Genomic DNA, 22,162 nt, shown 5'->3' on the forward strand with positions numbered 1-22,162 from the left:
GGGCCAAGTTTAGATTTGTTCATGATGGATGGTAATCAGATGGAAGAGAGACTGAGGCCGGTTCGGTTGACGTGCGACGTGTTGCTCTGCCAAAAACATTCACCAGATCATGGATCAACACAAGTAGTTGTTGTTTAGAGCGCCGCCAGAGACGGGCTGTGTTGGTGGTCTATAGAGATGGACTGGCTGTTGCATTTGGGTGTCGTAAGCTGCAGTGATGTGACGGTTCAGAGAATGAGATCAACATGGTTAACTGGGTTACATCACCAGACACATGGAGTGTTTTAAACCAATCAATTACTGCATAGTTACTGTGGTCCTAATCGTTTCCCCTGACGTAATAATAATAATAATAATAATAATAATATGCCATTTAGCAGATGCTTTTATCCAAAGCGACTTACAGTCATGTGTGCATACATTTTTACGTATGGGTGGTCCCGGGGATCGAACCCACTACCCTGGCGTTACAAGCGCCGTGCTCTACCAGTTGAGCTACAGAGGACCACGTGTGTCGTGTTTAGGCTACGGTGGTTCAGCTGTAGTAACATAGCGTGTTCATTATGTCAAATCAGTGTGTCAAATCGGAGGGCCTGTTGTCTGGACCTATGGCAGTCTCTATGGGGGTGCCACAGGGTTCAATTCTTGGGCCGACACTTTTCTCCGTGTATATCAATGATGTCGCTCTTGCTGCAGGTGACTCTCAGATCCACCTCTACGCAGACGACACCATTTTGTATACATCTGGCCCTTCATTGGACACTGTGTTAACAAACCTCCAAACGAGCTTCAATGCCATACAACAATCCTTCAGTAGCCTCCAACTGCTCTTAAACACTAGTAAAACTAAATGCATGCTTTTCAATCGAACGCTGCTGGCACCCGCCCACCCGACTAGAATCACCACTCTCGACGGGTCTGACCTAGAGTATGTGGACAACTACAAATACCTAGGTGTCTGGTTAGACTGTAAACTCAACTTCCAGACTCACATAAAGAATCTCCAATCCAAAGTTAAATCTAGAATCGGCTTCCCTATTTCGCAACAAAGCCTCCTTCACTCATGCTGCCAAACATGCCCTCGTAAAACTGACTATCCTACCGATCCTTGACTTCGGCGATGTCATTTACAAAATAGCCTCCAACACTCTACTCAGCAAATTGGATGTAGTCTATCACAGTGCCATCCGTTTTGTCTCCAAAGCCCCATACACTACCCACCACTGTGACCTGTACGCTCTTGTTGGCTGGTCCTCACTACATGTTCGTCGTCAAACCCACTGGCTCCAGGCCATCTATAAATCACTGCTAGGCAAATCCCCGCCTTATCTTAGCTCATTGGTCACCATAGCAGCACCCACCCGTAGTCTGCGCTCCAGCAGGTATATCTCACTGGTCATTCCCAAAGCCAACACCTCCTTTGGCCGCCATTCCTTCCAGTTCTCTGCTGCCAATGACTGGAACGAATTGCAAAAATCTCTGAAGCTGGAGACTCTTATCTCCCTCAATAACTTTAAGCATCAGTTGTCAGAGCACCTTACCGATCACTGCACCTGTACACAGCCCATCTGAAATTAGCCCACCCAACTACCTCATCCCTATATTGTTATTTATTTTGCTCATTTGCACCCCAGTATCTCTATTTGCACATAATCTCTTGCACATCTAGCATTCCAGTGTTAATACTATTGTAATTATTCTGCACTATAGCCTATTTATTGCCTTACCTCCATAACTTGCTACATTTGCACACACTGTATATATATTTTCTGTTGTATTTCTGACTTTATGTTTTTTACCCCATATGTAACTCTGTGTTGTTGTTTTATTGCACTACTATGCTTTATCTTGGCCAGGTCGCAGTTGTAAATGAGAACCTGTTCTCAACTGGCTTACCTGGTTAAATAAAGGTTAAATAAAAAAAAATAAAAAAAATAATACTGTAATAATAGTGAATGCTCTGGCTGGCTGTGTAAGTCTGGCTGGCTATGTAAGCAATTCTTTTTTTCTTTACCCTGGAGCGAAGCCCTCCATTTGAGGTATTTTCACAAAGTTGACTGAATGACTTGTATGTACACACAGCCTGGCCCCAGCCTAATCCATGTACATCTACTACTGTATTCTACAAATATAGCTTTTTCCAAGATTTAAATCCTTGAATAGCACTGTAGGCCTATAGGCTATTTGATGAAAGTTTAATCCGAATACATTTGATATAATATCTCTTTGTGAACAATACAGAGTTGAATAAATCCCATTAGGATGAAACCAAGTATACCATAACTCCTGAGCTATTGGCAATTTATGATGCATAAAATCATGTTTACCTTTGGCCTACTAAAGGTGTGTGTGTGAGTGCGCGCGCTTGTTAAATAATATTACTTAAAATTACTTACATTATTCATCTACTGAATTTAGGAACTGCGAGACACAGTAACCCCACACAACTTTTATGACACATGCAACTCAACTCACATTTTATGGCCGATTTTGCTCGCTCTGCAATTTCCTGTTATGCATGAAATATGATTATTCAATACGGCTGTGAAAGGAAGCAATGGAGATTGTTTTGGTTATAGTCAAATATCTGGTCAGGGTAACAGTTAATCTTTCTCTTAGTTCAGATAATCCATCTTGTTGTTTGACCAAAGTCCTGTTTTCAAAAAGGCTTTCTCGCTTTGTTGAAGTCTGCTCAGCCAGGTGTTTATAGAGAATAATCCATATTTTATAGAGATGTATCGATTCACTGATAGGCCTACATATCGGTCCCCAATTCAAATTCTTTAAGATATGACTGCATCAGTCCCCGGACCCCAAACAGATCCAAATGTAGCATGCATCGTCAGAGAATCGATTTAAATGTTACGAATCGCTGATTCACTAAAATTATTTGCTCATATTATTTTCTTTCTACCTTCTGAAAATACCTCATCTTTTGTGACAACTGATGCGTCCTCTCCTTCAGTGTCAAACTAGGCATGTAACTGTGTTGACAGTCATTGATCTACAAGTGATTTAGCATGCCGAACAACCCCAGGCAATATCAGTAGCCTAGTCAAACTGCGCACTGACCAAGGCGAGGTATGTGGCCTGTTCCTGATCTTGCACATCTGCTTGGCACCTTCAGCATTCAAGTGCTAAAATGGCTTGCGCGAGATTAGGCTTTATTAGTTGAGTGACAACCTAAGTAATTGACTGGGTTATTGTTATCAATGCGCTGTTTTACCGGAATGAAAGTAAGCTAAGCTACCAGAGACAAGTCTCATCTGGCTATAAGCTACCTGCTGAACGGGGCTTTTATTTCCATTGTTCAGGTTCACCATCAGCAATAATTTGTAGTTTTGCTTGAAACAATCAAGTGTACATGGTCATTTGTAGATATACAGGGCCGGACTACCACATTTGGGGCCCCGGGGCACCGACCTCCACAGGGTAGAGAGAAGAATGTGTAGTTTTATAATGCTATTCTGTTATGAGGCTAAGAGAAAAAATGTTGCAGTTTTAAAGATAATTTCCTTCTTCCTACACATTTTGTCACAAGGCTGAGAGAATTTCATAACGTGGACAGCAATCACTTTGTGATGCGCACTGCATGGCCGACGCGGGAGGAGGAAAGAAGCTCACTAAAAACTTCTAAATAGTCAAAACCCTTTGATTTTGAGATGGGGGGTGAAATCCAAGTTGTGCTATATATTAATTGGCTATGTCATAGCTAATTTGTAAATGATAAATATTGATGCATTACTAGTGCAAACAATTAATCTGCAAAAATGACAAGTTAATTAGTGGGTCAGGTGATTTGAAAGCCAAAATGGGGGCACAAAAAACATTGCCCCCCTAATCTGATAGTGGTAGTGGGGTGGTAGATGCCTTCATGGCTCAGATCAGGTGCAGACATAGTATACACCATAGACACACACACACACACACACACACACACACACACACACACACACACACACACACACACACACACACGGGCTGCAGCAGATTTGAATTTAAATGGAAAATGAATGTGTTTATGCAACATCGAATTGTATCGCATTGAAACGAATGTCCTCGTTTCGTGCTCAAATCAAGCCGAATCGCACCGAATCGTTTCAAACTAAAACATATTGTTCCTGTATCGTTTCGGAGCCCATGTATTTAGATACGTATCGAATCGTCTTGAAAGGGAAATATGCACATCCCTAATATTTAACCTCATTAATCTAAGTAAACTGGAAACCTGTTCAAAGCTCTGTGTGTGTTTGTGTGGATTTGATTGACTGGGTGTTACCTGTAGTTTTCTCCAGTTGAGAGCTAATCGTGTTACAGTGTGTTTTGGAAATAATGATCTCGATCCCACTGTAAGGCTGTATGGGCATATTGTCCTTCAACCCTTTGCTGGTGCACTTAGCCATGTGGATCACCCCCTCTCTCCCTGGCCTCTCCTTCAACCCTCTGGATGGTGTGTGTGTGTGTGTGTGTGTGTGTGTGTGTGTGTTCGTCTGGATGGTTGATGTCTTTACTAACAGCTGCACAAAGACAAGTGCACACACACACACACACACACACACTGTTGTCGTGCCCAGCTGAGTTGTGTAGTAGCAAGTGTAAGTGCTGCTTCGTGCTTCGCCTCACATTATTGTTACCGCGGGTAGTGGTTTCTAGAATGTCAAAGGAGATGCTTTCTTGTGCAAAAAGGAATGGCTGTCATCGACCCCTGAGAACTACGCTAGCCAGCCAGGCAGCTAGAGCAGACACCTTCAGGGGCTTTCTCTCACAAACGAAGACGGAGCGGACTGACTCCCTCCTAGATTCTGTTTACTGCCCCACCGTGAATACCCCGAGGTGTTGTAATCAGTCTCTAACATATCAAGTTGTGAAGTCATGTTGCAGTTATAGCTTCTCGAGGCCTATGTGTCTGTGGAAGCACAAAAAAGAAATCACACATTTTTAAAAAGTGAAACACATCAGCGTACATCCTGTTGGTGTCAGCTCAACGCTAGCAACACTAGAAAACTGTCTGGAAAATGTGAGTATTGGCTAGAATGAGTGTGTGGGCACTGCACAGGTAATGCCGTACCTAATGGTACTTAGACTACTGTAGGCCTATCCAATGAAAAGCAGAGCAGTTGATCTTTACAATACAAATCACCTTACATTTTAGCCTCCCAGAGTCCCAGTCTTTGCTCTCCATGTAGCATTGACTAGCTAGCCTACTGTACATTGCTCTGTAGTGACCCAGTCATATCTATATCCCTCTGCAGCAGAGCTCCTGTAACTGCCGGATGGACGGAGCTCCTCTGCATAGCCAGACCATGGAGGCCCAGAAGGGGGAGGCCAACTCCCTGAGCCCAGAGACGGTGAAGGGGGAGCGGGAAGCGGACGGAAGGAGGATGGGCCGCCCCCTTGATGGTCAAGAGAGGGAGAGGGCCCGATCTGTCTCCCTGCTTGAGCAGAAACTAAAAGTGGTGTCATCCAGCATCGATGTGCCCCACGCCAGGTAAGACCGACAGTGTGTAGAGATTTGTGGATGGTTGCATTGATGGGGTGTGTGTGTTTTAACAGTATCTTCCATTCCTGTCACTGTCCCTTACCGGACGAACCAGGGACCCTCAGAACACAGGGACCCTGTATGTGGGGGGGGGTGTTCAACTTCTTTCTACCAGCAGTCAGGGAGTATTATGGGATCGGTGTTTGATTGCATTCCTCAAGGATCTTTGGTTTGAGGTCATTCCCCAGGGATCTTTGGTTTGAGGTCATTCACCAGGGATCTTTAGTTTGAGGTCATTCCCCAGGGATCTGTTAAACTATACAATACATCACCTTTAAAGTGCTTTTACAGGAATCTGTTTTTGCTGGGCTGCATATGGCTTGAATGTATACAATCATGTAGGCCTTACACTGCAGTGATTCAATAAATATACTGTACATCAAATAGATTCATAATGCAATGCATCATTAAAGCTATTTAATAATGTTATCCTCATCGTAAAGCCCAAGGATTGTAGCTATATAGATGATCAGTATTGTAAATGCCATGTTTGTACCGCATTGATTAATTGAATTCAAATGTTTTATGTTGGCATGACTGTATCTGTAGGTCATAAGATCAGTAGCCCAACCCGTCTAGATTTAGATTATAAAGACATTGAGTCCTGAGAGGTGACCTACCAACCATGGATATGTGCAAAAGAATCATTACATTCTGCTTAAGAACAGTAATTATCGTACCCCCTCCCCCGCTGGGAGAATGAGATTCCAATGACGAGCCTTCAGTTGGTGGTGGTGGTGGGGAAAGGTCACAGCAAGTGGGAGACACAAGGTTTGAGTTGATATAAATACTCTCACAGATTTATGCCCATTGGTTGAAAGAAAGGAAAGTGTTTATTGCACGAGTGAGCCCATAGGTTAAACGGCAAGCGTGGTAGAATTGCCATGCTCATAGGTGAAGGACATTCCGCATGCTTGCTATTAGTAAAGGAGGAGGAGAGACGTGACACTATGCTAATGAGGTAACATTATAACACTTCCATATAAATGCCTGCTATGCTAATGAGGTAACATTATAACACTTCCATATAAATACCTGCTATGCTAATGAGGTAACATTATTACACTTCCATATAAATACCTGCTATGCTAATGAGGTAAGATGGGAAGCGATGTGAGTTATATTGGGTTTACTAGATGAAATAAAAGTGACGAGCCATTCAGACCAGCCTTCCTGATTTGAACTTTCGTAAACTACATTCTAGTGTTATTGTCCATGTGTGGTCAGCATAAACAGCTCTTTCTCAGCTCCCACTGCTACTCCAGAGCAATTAAACATTATGAGTGTGTTTTCATGGCTGTAAAATGCAATCGAATAAAGGAAAGACACACTTTCACTATTTAAATGGAAAACACTCATCTATAAAATATCCCGGTGTTATCGAGCTAGGCCTATACGCTAGGCATTATTTCTCCTTTAGGCAGTAGATGGCTAAAATCCATTTGGTGCTCTTTGCGAAACTGCAATAAAACACACACACACACACACACACACACACACACACACAGCTTTATTTCAATATTTGTTTTTGTTGATGGATTATTGATTTGGCTTTCTCAATGTTTGTCTAGTTTCAACCATTTTAAAGTGAAAATATCTCTGTTAAGATTGAATGTATTTGATGGATAAGCCAAGGAAGGTTTTCATTACACCGCCCCATCATAATTGGCCTAGGAACAGCGATCATATTGATATTTCTATTGGCATCACTGGATGGCTCATCGATCATCTCGATACCGCTGCATCTCTTCAGATTGTTATTTTCTTTCCCATGAGGATACTGCCGTTAGTCCTCCATATCCAGCTAATGATCTTGTTTGTCCTGCATTAGAGAGGAATATTTTACATATGGGGACTGACCCCTATCTGGCGCACACAAACTGCTCGATATGGAGGCTGAAGAAATTTGTCTTGGCTCCTAAGACCCTAAGGAACTTCTACAGATGCACCACTGAGCGCGTCCTGTCGGGCTGTATCGCCGCTCGGTACGGCAACTGCACCGTCCGCAACCACAGGGTTCTGTCACAGGATGGCCAAGAAGATCATCAAGGACCTCAGCCACCCGAGACACGACCTCTTCACCCCACTACCATCTAGAAGGCGGAGACAGTACAGGTGCATCAAAGTTTGGACCGAGAGACTGAAAAACAGCTTCTATCTCCAGGCCATTAGACTGTTAAATAGTCACCACTAGCCGGCCTCCCCCCAGTACCCTGCCCTGAACTTTAGTCACTGCTACTAGCTGGCTACCACCCGGTACTCTACCCTGCATCTTAGAGACTGCTGCCCTATGTACATAGTCATTGAACACTGGTCATTTTAAACATTTTAATAATGTGGCCACTCTACCATAAAGGCCTGATTGGGGGAGTGCTGCAGAGATGGTTGTCCTTCTGGAAGGTTCTCCCATCTCCACAGAGGAACTCTGGAGCTCTGTCAGAGTGACCATCGGGTTCTTGGTCACCTCCCTGAACAAGGCCCTTCTCCCCCGATTGCTCAGTTTGGCTGGGCGGCGAGCTCTAGGAAGAGTCTTGGTGGTTCCAAACTTCTTCCATTTAAGAATGATGGAGGCCACTGTGTTCTTGGGGACCTTCAATGCTGCAGAAATTTTATGGTACCCTTCCCAAGATCTGTGCCTCGACACAATCCTGTTTCTGAGCTCTACGGACAATTCCTTCGACTACATGGCTTGGTTTTTGCTCTGACATGCACTGTCAACTGTGGGACCTTATACAGTGAGGGGAAAAAAGTATTTGATCCCCTGCTGATTTTATAAATTTGCCCACTGACAAAGACATGATCAGTCTATAATTTTAATGGTAGGTTTATTTGAACAGTGAGAGACAGAATAACAACAAAAATATCCAGAAAAACGCATGTCAAAAATGTTATGAATTGATTTGCATTTTAATGAGGGAAATAAGTATTTGACCCCTCTGCAAAACATGACTTAGTACTTGGTGGCAAAACCCTTGTTGGTAATCACAGAGGTCAGACGTTTCTTGTAGTTGGCTACCAGGTTTGCACACATCTCAGGAGGGATTTTGTTCCACTCCAGCTCCCTCCACAGATTTTCTATGGGATTAAGGTCTGGAGACTGGCTAGGCCACTCCAGGACCTTAATGTGCTTCTTCTTGAGCCACTCCTTTGTTGCCTTGGCCGTGTGTTTTGGGTAATTGTCATGCTGGAATACCCATCCACAACCCATTTTCAATGCCCTGGCTGAGGGAAGGAGGTTCTCACCCAAGATTTGACGGTACATGGCCCCATCCATCGTCCCTTTGATGCGGTGAAGTTGTCCTGTCCCCTTAGCAGAAAAACACCCCCAAAGCATAATGTTTCCACCTCCATGTTTGATGGTGGGGATGGTGTTCTTGGGGTCATAGGCAGCATTCCTCCTCCTCCAAACACGGCGAGTTGACTTGATGCCAAAGAGCTCGATTTTGGTCTCATCTGACCACAACACTTTCATCCAGTTCTCCTCTGAATCATTCAGATGTCCATTGGCAAACTTCAGACGGGCCTGTATATGTGCTTTCTTGAGCAGGGGGTCCTTACGGGCGCTGCAGGATTTCAGTCCTTCACGGCGTAGTGTGTTACCAATTGTTTTATTGGTGACTATGGTCCCAGTTGCCTTGAGATCATTGACAAGATCCTCCCGTGTAGTTCTGGGCTGATTCCTCACCGTTCTCATGATCATTGCAACTCCACGAGGTGAGATCTTGCATGGAGCCCCATGCCGAGGGAGATCGACAGTTCTTTTGTGTTTCTTCCATTTGCGAATAATCCCACCAACTGTTGTCACCTTCTCACCAAGCTGCTTGGCGATGGTCTTGTAGCCCATTCCAGCCTTGTGTAGGTCTACAATCTTGTCCCTGACATCCTTGGAGAGCTCTTTGGTCTTGGCCATGGTGGAAAGTTTGGAATCTGATTGATTGATTGCTTCTGTGGACAGGTGTCTTTTATACAGGTAACAAGCTGAGATTAGGAGCACTCCCTTTAAGAGTGTGCTCCTAATCTCAGCTCGTTACCTGTATAAAAGACACCTGGGAGCCAGAAATCTTTCTGATTGAGAGGGGGTCAAATACTTATTTCCCTCATTAAAATGCAAATCAATTTATAACATTTTTGACATGCGTTTTTCTGGATTTTTTTGTTGTTATTCTGTCTCACTGTTCAAATAAACCTACCATTAAAATTATAAACTGATCATTTCTTTGTCAGTGGGCAAACGTACAAAATCAGCAGGGGATCAAATACTTTTTCCCCTCACTGTATAGACAGGTGTGTGCCTTTCCAAATCATGTCTAATCAATTGAATTTACCACAGGTGGACTCCAATCAAGTTGTAGAAACATCTCAAGGATGATCAATGGAAACGGGATGCACCTGAGCTCAATTTCGAATCTCATAGCAAAGGGTCTGAATACTTATGTAAATAGTATTTTTATTTACTTTTTAATACATTTGCAAAAATGTATAATAACGTGTTTTCACTTTGTCATTATGGGGTATTGTGTGTAGAATGATGAGGGGAAAAAAGTCATTTAATCCATATTAAAATAAGGCTGTAATGTAACGAAATGTGGAAAAAGTCAAGGGGTCTGAATACTTTCCATTCTACCAGCTGGGTACCCTGATATCCAGCAGCCAAGAGAATGCCAAGAGTGTGCAAAGCTGTCATCAAGGCAAAGGGTGGCTACTTTGAAGAATCTAAAATCTAAAATATATTTTGATTTGTTTAACACTTTTTTTGGTTACTACATGATTCCATATGTGTTATTTCATAGTTTTGATGTCATCACTATTATTCTTCAATGTAGAAAATAGTAAAAATAAAGAAAAACCCTTGAATGAGTAGGTGCGTCCAAACATTTGACTGGTACTGTATATTTGCAAATACGTAAGTATTCACACCCCTTTGCTTAGACACTCCAAATTGAGCTCAGGTGCATCCAATTTCCTTTGATCATCCTTGAGATGTCACTACAACATTTTTGGAGTCCACCTGTGGCCAATTTAATTGTTTGGACATTCTTTAGAAAGAAACACACCTGTCTATATAAGGTCCCACAGGTGACAGTGCATGTCAGAGCAGAAACTATACCATGAAGACCAAGGAACTGTCCGTAGATCTCCGAGACTGAGCAACCGGGCAAGAAGGACCTTGGTCAGGAATGTGACCAAGAACCCAATGACCACTCTGACAGAACAACAGAGTTCCTTGGCTGAGATGTGAGAACCTGCCAGAAGGACAACAATCTCTAAAGCACTTCACCAATCTGGGCTTTATGGCGAGTGACGGAAGCCACTCCTGAGAAAAAGGCACATGACAAATGTACGTGAAAGACTGGGATCATAAGGCAAAATATGATTTGGTCTGATGAGACAAAATTTTACTATTTGGCCTGAATGCAAAGTGCTATGTCTGGAGAAAACCAGGCACAGCTCATCACCTATCTAACACCATCCATACCGTGAAGTATGCTGGTGCCAGCATCATGCTATGGGGATGCTTTTCAGCGTCAGGGACTGGGAGGCTGGTAAGGATAGAGGGAACAATGAATGGAGCCAAATACAGGCAAATCTTTAATGAGAACCTGCTTCAGAGTGCAAAAGACCTTAGACTGGGGTGAAGATTTACGTTCCAACAGGACAATGACCCCAAGCATACAGCCAAAGCAACGTTGGAATGGCTTCAGAACAAGAATGGGAAAGTCCTTGAGTAGCCGAGCCAATGCCCAGACTTTAATTCCATTGGAAATCGGTGGAAAGACTTGAAGATTGCTGTTCACCGCCGCTCCCCATCTAACTTAACAGAGCTTGAGAAAATCTGCAAGGAAGAATGCAAGAAAATCCCCAAATCCAGATGTGCAAAGTTGATACAGACATACCCAAGACGATTCAAAGCTGTAAACGCCGCCAAAGGTGCTTCTACAAAGTATTGACTCAGGGGTGTGAATACTTGTGTAAATGAGATATTTCTGTATTTCATTTTCAATAACTTTGCAAACATTTTTAAAAACATATTTTCACTTTGTTATTATGGGGTACTGGCTGTAACACAACACAATTTGGAATAAGTCAATGGGTATGAATACTTTCTGAATGCACTGTAGACCTACCTGTGAGTACTGTAGTGTGTTAAATTACTATAGAATAGAGAAAAGCATGTATGGTTATGGTTAAAATGACCTGAGGGCCACTGGCGGTCTAGGTACCTTTCATTCACACACGTACAGTTCCTTCAGAAAGGATTCACACCCCTTGACTTATTCCACATCTTGTTGTTACAGCCTGAATTCAAAATGATTTAAATATATGTTTTATTCTCACCTATCTATACACAAAACCCCATAATGACAAAGTGAAAACATGTTTTTAGAATATTTAGCAAATGTATTGAAAATGAAATACAGAAATCTTTCATTTACACCCCTGAGTCAATACGTGTTAGAATCACCTTTTGTCAGTGATTACAGCTGTGAGTCTTTCTGAGTAAGTCTATAAGAGCTTTGCACACCTGGATTGCACAATATTTGTTAAACAATTCTTCAAGCTCTGTCAAGTTGGTTGTTGATCATTGCTAGACAGCCATTTTCAAGTCTTGCCATAGATTTTCAAGACGATTTAAGTCAGAACTGTAACTAGGCCACTCAGGAAAATTCAATGTCGTCTTGTTAAGAAACTCCAGTGTATGTTTGGCCTTGTTTTAGGTTATTGTCCTGTTGAAAGAAGACTGAACCAGGTTTTCCTCTACGATTTTGCCTGTGCTTGCTTAGCTCTATTCCGTTTCTTTTTATCCTAAAAAACTCCAGTCCTTGACGATGACAAGCATACCCATAACATAATGCAGCCAGCACAATGCTTGAAAATAGGAAGTGTGGTACTCAGTGATGTGTTGTGTTAGATTTGCCCCAAACATAACGCTTTTGTATTCAGGACATAAAGTTCATTTCTTTGCCACATTTTTTGCAGTTTTACTTTAGTACCTTATTGCAAACAGGATGCATGTTTTGGAGAAGAAAAAAAATCTGTACAGGCTTCTTTTCACTCTCGTTTAGTATTGTGGAGTAACTACAATGTTGTTTATCCATCCTCAGTTTTCTCCTATCACAGCCATTAAACTGTGTAACTGTTTTAAGGTCACCTTTGGCCTCATGGTGAAATCACTTAGCAGTTTCCTTCCTCTCCGGCAACTGAGTTAGGAAGGACGCCTGTATCTTTGTAGTGACTGGGTGTATTGATACACCATCCAAAGTGTAATTAATAACTTCACCATGCTCAAAGGGATATTCAATGTCTGCTTTTTTTTATTTTTTACCCGTCTACCAATAGGTGCCCTTCTTTGCGAGGCATTGGAAAACCACCCTGGTCTTTGTTGTTGAATCTGTTTGAAATTCACTGCTCGACTGAGGGACTTTACAGATAATTGTATGTGTGGGGTCATTCAAAAATCATGTTAAACACTATTACTGCACACAGAGTGAGTCCATGAAACATATTATGTGACTCGTTAAGCACATTTCTACTTCTGAACTTATTTAGGCTTGCCATAACAAAGGGGTTGAATACTTATTGACTCAAGACAGCTTTTCGTTTTTAATTAATTTGTAAAAATGTCTACTAACATAATTCCACTTTGACATTTACATTTACATTTAAGTCATTTAGCAGACGCTCTTATCCAGAGCGACTTACAGTCAGTGAGTGCATACATGTATTTTTATTTTTTTATACTGGCCCCCATGGGAATCGAACCCACAACCCTGGCGTTGCAAACGCCATGCTCTACCAACTGAGCGACATCCCTGCTCTACCAACTGAGCGACATTATGGGGTATTGTGTGTAGGCCGGTGACACAGAATCGGGCTGTAACACAACAAAACTCGGAAAGATTCCAGGGGTGTGAATACTTTCTGAAGGCACTGTACATGTCAGCTATTCTGTACATCTCATTGTTATATTGAATAGGTTGGCTCATCATATTTCTTTACACCATGAGCCTTACACCTAAAAAGCAATGCTCTACTATATGATGATTGACCTATTGTCCCTCCCTCCCGACTGCAAGCAGCCCCCAGAATCAGTTATATATATGAGATGTTTTATTAAGCCTGCTGTGTCTCACATCTTAGAATGTGGAACTTCTCACAAAGGAGGAGGATTCAGTTCTTGTTTATGTTTAGGTATGCTTCAATTCAAGCATTGTATTACTCCCTTCCACCAATGGCACTGAATGCATAGACACCATGTTGGTACGTGTATGGTTGGTAAGCAGCTGTTTAGTCTTGCTATTTTTTTGAGGAGCTTGTTTTTTCCCTATAGCATAGCAGGGAACGGCCAATTGTAACGTGAGCTGGGGAGCTGACTGGTGGAAACGGATCGGCACAAAACATTTGACAAATAGCCTTCTGGAGACTAATTGTTAGCAGAGGAAGTGAAGTACAGTTTGGGGGGAAATCAAGAGAGCGACTCTGCTTATTAAAACAACGGTCAGCCAGTGATCTGCGGGTTCAAGGCCTGGCCTCTTTACCTGGGTTCAAATACTATTTTATTTACTTCTCTGCCTGGAACGCCAGATGGGCGGAGTTTGCAGTTTATGACTGTTCTATTTGTTCCATTGCAACAGGAAAGCTTAATTAAGCCCCTATTAAGTATTTGAAATGATTTTGAGTAGTATTTGAACCCAGGTCTGGCCTCCTTGACTGACATCTTTAGTTCACTCATGCATGGAGGACCAGTGTGTTTTTTTTTTTCACTGAAGTTTCTCAAAATAACCAATATTTTTTTCTTCTCACAGCAGGCTTTTACTTTTTTTAGTTTGACAAATATTTTGTTATTGTATACGTCTGATGAAAATATGTCAATAACAGGAGCCTTTTTGACTCCTGATAAACGCTACCATGTGCTGAACATGCAGTCTAGTCAAAGATTAATGTTACAACCTAACTTCAAACCACTTGTTTCAAACTAAGTCCAAACAAATCTGTTTCTTTGGGTTTGTTGTGTGGGTTCTGGAATGGAACTGCATTGTGTTCCGCCAGCAGCCATGTGTTCTATCCAACCTACAAGCCCAGCGCTGTAACATTGCCAGCTCTCAGCCAGGGAACACGGCCAAAACTTCTCTTTCCTCCTGAAAAACCACTACTGACCTGAGGGACTATGGCAGGGTTCTTCAATTCTGGTCCTGGAGGGCCGAAACGCCTCTGTTTTTTATCCTCTCCTTCTAATCAGGGGCTAATTCAGACCTGGGACACCAGGTGAGTGCAATTAACTACCAGGTAGAAATAAAAAACAAAAGTGTTTCGGCCCTCCAGGACCGGAATTGAAGAACCCTTGACTATGGCATTATCCTCTGTTTTGATGAAGTGACGTTGCCTTTTTTTATCTTCCATTTCTCCTCTTGTATTTTTTTTTACTATAGTATTTCATTTATTTATCCTCTTGTAGTTTTTTTTACTACAGTATTTAATTTATTTCTATTGTAGTTTTTTTTTACTGCAGTCTTTCATTTATTTCTCCTCTTGTAGTTTTTTTTACTACAGTATTGAATTTATTTATTCTCTTTTTCTGGCACTGATACAGTTGCCGGATATGTGCAAACTGAAAAGGGGGTTGGCTGGATGAATGTCGGAGTAGAGAGGGAGGGTGTGTGTGAGGTTTGTGTGGCGGGTAGGCGGGTCAAAGTAGCAATGGAACAATATGGTTTCTCAGCGGCAGAGCAGTGCTGCTCAGGCTAGCGTTTGCCAAAGAAAACAGAGAGCGTGAATGGTCTGCTAGTTTTTAGAGACCATATGATTACCGTCTGAAAAAAAGGCGTTCCTCTCTTTCTCTGCAGCAGAGCAGGGTGGAACTGCCAGGGTGGAACTGCCAGGGTGGAACTGCCAGGGTGGAAGCCTTCCAGGCAGCCCTCAGTCCACAGCGAGCTAGAGAGAGAAAGGAGAGGGAGAGCGAGGGAGCCTCTTCACTCTTCTAGCCCTTGCCTGCACAAACACCCTCTTATCGGATTGGACACGGATAGGTTTATTCGTCCATCTGACTTCCTCTAATGTACTGAGCAATGATTGAAATATTCTGTAAACCGTATCAGATTGGCTCTGGCAGTAACATTCTGCTAAAAATACAGCAACAGAATTCCAGTCGTCTCACAAAGAATGAATGGTCCCCTTTTGTTAGGGTGTGTGTGTTTGTGTGTGTGGCGCATGCATGTTTATATTATATAGAGAAACTAGCAGGTAAACTAACAACTAGTAGACAGCTGACTGTATGCACTGACACATTCATATTTGATAGAGCAGATGAGAGGACAATAACTTCTTGACAAATACGACCAACTCACTTTCTCACTTATTTTCCCCTCTTTCATGGGTGTTTGTCATACCTGTCCTTATTTCTCCTTCAACCACCAGGCCTCACAATAAAGCAAAGCTTTAATCTGTGTAATCTCAGTGTTTGGTTTTGGCCAATAAGAAAGATCTCGGCTGCCAAAAAAAACGCCAATGAATCTCTTTTCATTCTGGAACAATAGAACCGTTTCCATGAGACATTCTAGAATCTCTCCAACACTCCACAACAGAACGTCAAGGTCCTGAGAGAGACCACATGTGATGGTGTTGTGTGGTTAATGGCATTGCCATGCATTGCCATTTATTTACAAATTGGCAGTTTAATTAAATGTGATGAGTGTAGTAAGTGTGAGGGGAGTGGTTGACTATGGATTTTGGCATTCAGCCCAGTCGGTATCCAATCTAAAAAACATAAGCCGATCTGATGGCGGTTGAGTTGCCAAGCCATTGAGGCGTGATGTTTGTGTGTTGGGCAGGGATCAACTAACTGTGGATTTATACCAAACACAAATGGGCTTTGGCATGTTGTCGAATCACAGGCCTCAAAAGAAAGCATGAATAAACACACACACAGACACACACACACACACACACACACAGACACACACACACAATGAAGTCTGCCCACTAACAAGGACCGTAAATAAGCAATGGGAGGGACTAAATGTTAAATTTTTGACAACGTCTCTTTCTAAGCGTTGGCATTAATAAGTTATCGCCATGACAACATAAATACCTGTATAATGTATTCAGAATGGTTATGACGATTACAAAAGATGCATAGATGGTAGGAGTTGACTTATTACTGGAGAGATTCATTCTGAAACCATCAACAAAAAAATATATTATTTTTATGGCTGTCGGGAGGCGAGACCAATATGTCCGTACCGTGTGTTTGACAGTGTGGAAGACATGGTAAATCCATGAAGGAATCAGTCAGTGATGCGTACAGGGCCCCTCTTGCTATGTAAATTGCCCGATCGTAAGCATCCCATGGTCCTCTCTCATTGTCAAGTGTGTTCAAACTCCCATCCTTTAGTGGGATGCAAGGCCGAAGTCGGTATAAAAGACACAGAGCCTGCACACTCAAGCTCCACCACGTAACTTTATTACTAAACAAACAACATTTCACCGGAAGTGTACCACACCCATATTTATATATTTTTTTACATTTTAGTCATTTTAGCAGACGCTCTTATCCAGAGCGACTTACAGGAGCAATTAGGGTTAAGTGCCTTGCTCAACGGCACATCGACAGATTTTTCACCTAGTCGGCTCGGGGATTAGAACCAGCGACCTTTCGGTTACTGGCACAACGCTCTTAACCACTAAGCTACCTAAGCACCAACTAGGGCGGTCTATACATGTTGAAAGGGGAAACACAAAAACAATATATACAGTACCAGTCAAAAGTTTGGACACCTACTCATTCAAGGGATTTTCTTTATTTTTGCTATTTTCTACATTGTAGAATAATAGTGAAGACATCAAAACTATGAAATAACACACATGGAATCATGTAGTAATCAAAAAAGTGTTAAACATATCAAAATATATTTTAGATTCTTCAAAGTAGCCACCCTTTGCCTTGATGACAGCTTTGCACACTCTTGGCATTCTCTCAACCAGCTTCATTAGGTAGTCCCCTGGAATGCACCCTACTCCCTACTCTGGACAGGACACCCTACTCTGGACAGGACACCCTACTCTGGACAGGACACCCTACTCTGACACACCTTATGATTACAGGACCAGGCTTCTGTAGTGCAGTTTTTCACAAGGAGGAGGAAGGAGAAGTGTGATAGATTTAAAGATGTCAGTGTCTCTGGAAGAACTCCCACGGATTCCATACATATTTCTAAAAGGAATGAAAGTAATGCTAGTGGGAACACACCTTGTAATGCTAGTGGGGACACATCTGGTAATGCTAGTGGGGACATCTGGTAATGCTAGGGGTAGAGACAGGGAGGGGTTAACTACAGTCAGACAGAAGGGTATAGGCAGGGAGGGGTTAACTACAGTCAGACAGAAGGGTATAGGCAGGGAGGGGTTAACTACAGTCAGACAGAAGGGTAGAGACAGGGAGGGGTTAACTACAGTCAGACAGAAGGGTAGAGACAGGGAGGGGTTAACTACAGTCAGACAGAAGGGTAGAGACAGGGAGGGGTTAACTACAGTCAGACAGAAGGGTAGAGGCAGGGAGGGGTTAACTACAGTCAGACAGAAGGGTAGAGACAGGGAGGGGTTAACTACAGTCAGACAGAAGGGTAGAGGCAGGGAGGGGTTAACTACAGTCAGACAGAAGGGTAGAGACAGGGAGGGGTTAACTACAGTCAGACAGAAGGGGTAGAGACAGGGAGGGGTTAACTACAGTCAGACAGAAGGGTAGAGGCAGGGAGGGGTTAACTACAGTCAGACAGAAGGGTAGAGACAGGGAGGGGTTAACTACAGTCAGACAGAAGGGTAGAGACAGGGAGGGTTAACTACAGTCAGACAGAAGGGTAGAGACAGGGAGGGGTTAACTACAGTCAGACAGAAGGGTAGAGGCAGGGAGGGGTTAACTACAGTCAGACAGAAGGGTAGAGACAGGGAGGGGTTAACTACAATCAGACAGAAGGGTAGAGACAGGGAGGGGTTAACTACAGTCAGACAGAAGGGTAGAGACAGGGAGGGGTTAACTACAGTCAGACAGAAGGGTAGAGGCAGGGAGGGGTTAACTACAGTCAGACAGAAGGGTAGAGACAGGGAGGGGTTAACTACAGTCAGACAGAAGGGTAGAGACAGGGAGGGGTTAACTACAGTCAGACAGAAGGGTAGAGGCAGGGAGGGGTTAACTACAGTCAGACAGAAGGGTAGAGACAGGGAGGGGTTAATACACACACGTTTTTCACTCCGCTGTGTCTCATGTTCAGTTTTCCTCAAGACTGATGATGATCATCCTCCAACAAACACACCCTCCCGTTTCCTGCTGCCTGCCGCTAACAACAACAGCTTTCCGGGGGTAAACAGTGGACGCTGCAGAGAGGTCAGTTGGCCATTGTTCAGTGGGCCACCTCTGTGTGGTGTTAATGTGTGGTGTTCAGTGGGCCAACTCTGTGTGGTGTTCAGTGGGCCTCCTCTGTGTGGTGTTAATGTGTGGTGTTCAGTGGGCCACCTCTGTGTGGTGTTAATGTGTGGTGTTCAGTGGGCCATCTCTGTGTGGTGTTAATGTGTGGTGTTCAGTGGGCCAACTCTGTGTGGTGTTAATGTGTGGTGTTCAGTAGGCCATCTCTGTGTGGTGTTAATGTGTGGTGTTCAGTGGGCCAACTCTGTGTGGTGTTAATGTGTGGTGTTCAGTGGGCCAACTCTGTGTGGTGTTAATGTGTGGTGCCTTCAAACCAAAACCCTCAAGGTCGAGTTTCAGGTTTATTTGCCATAAGAAAGATGTTATTACTACATGATTACATTATGACTAACATTAATAATGCCTGCCTGGCTCCTAAACTCCTATCCCTCCCAGCCTCATGTAGCTGCATCTTGCTACTATCCCTCCCAGCCTCATGTAGCTGCATCTTGCTACTATCCCTCCCAGCCTCATGTAGCTGCATCTTGCTACTATCCCTCCCAGCCTCATGTAGCTGCATCTTGCTACTATCCCTTCCAGCCTCATGTAGCTGCATCTTGCTACTATCCCTCCCAGCCTCATGTAGCTGCATCTTGCTACTATCCCTCCCAGCCTCATGTAGCTGCATCTTGCTACTATCCCTCCCAGCCTCAAGTAGCTGCATCTTGCTACTATCCCTCCCAGCCTCATGTAGCTGCATCTTGCTACTATCCCTTCCAGCCTCATGTAGCTGCATCTTGCTACTACCCCTCCCAGCCTCATGTAGCTGCATCTTGCTACTATCCCCCCCAGCCTCATGTAGCTGCATCTTGCTACTATCCCTCCCAGCCTCATGTAGCTGCATCTAGCTACTATCTCTCCCAGCCTCATGTAGCTGCAGCTTGCTACTATCCCTCCCAGCCTCATGTAGCTGCAGCTTGCTACTATCCCTCCCAGCCTCATGTAGCTGCAGCTTGCTACTATCCCTCCCAGCCTCATGTAGCTGCAGCTTGCTACTATCCCTCCCAGCCTCATGTAGCTGCAGCTTGCTACTATCCCTCCCAGTCTCATGTAGCTGCATCTTGCTACTATCCCTCCCAGCCTCATGTAGCTGCATCTTGCTACTATCCCTCCCAGTCTCATGTAGCTGCAGCTTGCTACTATCCCTCCCAGTCTCATGTAGCTGCAGCTTGCTACTATCCCTCCCAGCCTCATGTAGCTGCATCTTGCTACTATCCCTCCCAGCCTCATGTAGCTGCATCTTGCTACTATCCCTCCCAGCCTCATGTAGCTGCATCTTGCTACTATCCCTCCCAGCCTCATGTAGCTGCATCTTGCTACTATCCCTCCCAGTCTCATGTAGCTGCAGCTTGCTACTATCCCTCCCAGCCTCATGTAGCTGCATCTTGCTACTATCCCTCCCAGTCTCATGTAGCTGCAGCTTGCTACTATCCCTCCCAGCCTCATGTAGCTGCATCTTGCTACTATCCCTCCCAGCCTCATGTAGCTGCATCTTGCTACTATCCCTCCCAGTCTCATGTAGCTGCAGCTTGCTACTATCCCTCCCAGCCTCATGTAGCTGCATCTTGCTACTATCCCTCCCAGCCTCATGTAGCTGCATCTTGCTACTATCCCTCCCAGCCTCATGTAGCTGCAGCTTGCTACTATCCCTCCCAGCCTCATGTAGCTGCATCTTGCTACTATCCCTCCCAGCCTCATGTAGCTGCATCTTGCTACTATCCCTCCCAGTCTCATGTAGCTGCAGCTTGCTACTATCCCTCCCAGCCTCATGCATCTTGCTACTATCCCTCCCAGCCTCATGTAGCTGCATCTTGCTCCTATCCCTCCCGGCCTCATGTAGCTGCATCTTGCTACTATCCCACCCGCGTCATGTAGCTCCAGCTTGCTACTATCCCTCCCAGCCTCATGTAGCTGCAGCTTGCTCATATCCCTCCCAGCCTCATGTAGCTGCATCTTGCTACCATCCCTTCCAGCCTCATGTAGCTGCAGCTTGCTCATATCCCTCCCAGCCTCATGTAGCTGCAGCTTGCTACTATTCCTCCCAGCCTCATGTAGCTGCATCTTGCTACTATCCCTCCCAGCCTCATGCATCTTGCTACTATCCCACCCGCGTCATGTAGCTCCAGCTTGCTACTATCCCTCCCAGCCTCATGTAGCTGCATCTTGCTACTATCCCTTCCAGCCTCATGTAGCTGCATCTTGCTACTCTCCCTCCCAGCCTCATGTATCTACATCTTGCTACCATCCCACCCGCGTCATGTAGCTCCAGCTTGCTACTATCCCTCCCAGCCTCATGTAGCTGCAGCTTGCTACTATCCCTTCCAGCCTCATGTAGCTGCAGCTTGCTACTATCCCTCCCAGCCTCATGTAGCTGCAGCTTGCTACTATCCCTCCCAGCCTCATGTAGCTGCATCTTGCTACTATCCCTCCCAGCCTCATGTAGCTGCAGCTTGCTACTATCCCTCCCAGCCTCATGTAGCTGCAGCTTGCTACTATCCCTCCCAGCCTCATGTAGCTGCAGCTTGCTACTATCCCTCCCAGCCTCATGTAGCTGTGGCCAGGGAGTGTTGAGACAAACTCTTGAGGGCTGCCTGCATGGCCTGCGTTTTACTATGGGGATAATGACATATTGGTCATGCTGCTGGAGTAACCAAAGGAGTGGTGAGGGAAGGAGGGAAAGATGATGTCTTTGGCATTAACTCACAGCAAGCTGCTTGAGAATGTGTTTACCAGCTCAGCATGAGCAGCTTGAGAATGTGTTTACCAGCACATCATGAGCTGCTTGAGAATGTGTTTACCAGCACATCATGAGCTGCTTGAGAATGTGTTTACCAGCTCAGCATGAGCAGCTTGAGAATGTGTTTACCAGCACAGCATGAGCTGCTTGAGAATGTGTTTACCAGCACATCATGAGCTGCTTGAGAATGTGTTTACCAGCTCAGCATGAGCAGCTTGAGAATGTGTTTACCAGCACAGCATGAGCTGCTTGATAATGTGTTTACCAGCACAGCATGAGCTGCTTGAGAATGTGTTTACCAGCACATCATGAGCTGCTTGAGAATGTGTTTACCAGCTCAGCATGAGCAGCTTGAGAATGTGTTTACCAGCACAGCATGAGCTGCTTGAGAATGTGTTTACCAGCACATCATGAGCTGCTTGAGAATGTGTTT

At 44.1% G+C, this 22,162-nt stretch overlaps 1 protein-coding gene across 1 annotated transcript in view; it reads left to right on the plus strand.

Moving 5' to 3' along the window:
• LOC121572283 (zinc finger protein 704-like) overlaps positions 1–22,162 on the plus strand; it is a 73,119-nt gene that overhangs the window by 9,650 nt on the left and 41,307 nt on the right. The window contains exon 2 of the mRNA XM_045209030.1: positions 5,253–5,488. Within this exon, the coding sequence (XP_045064965.1) occupies positions 5,253–5,488 (236 nt within the window). The remainder of the gene's footprint in view (positions 1–5,252; positions 5,489–22,162) is intronic.

The sequence above is a fragment of the Coregonus clupeaformis genome, chromosome 29 (genome assembly GCF_020615455.1).
Source record: "Coregonus clupeaformis isolate EN_2021a chromosome 29, ASM2061545v1, whole genome shotgun sequence".
NCBI classification, from domain to species: Eukaryota; Metazoa; Chordata; class Actinopteri; order Salmoniformes; family Salmonidae; genus Coregonus; species Coregonus clupeaformis.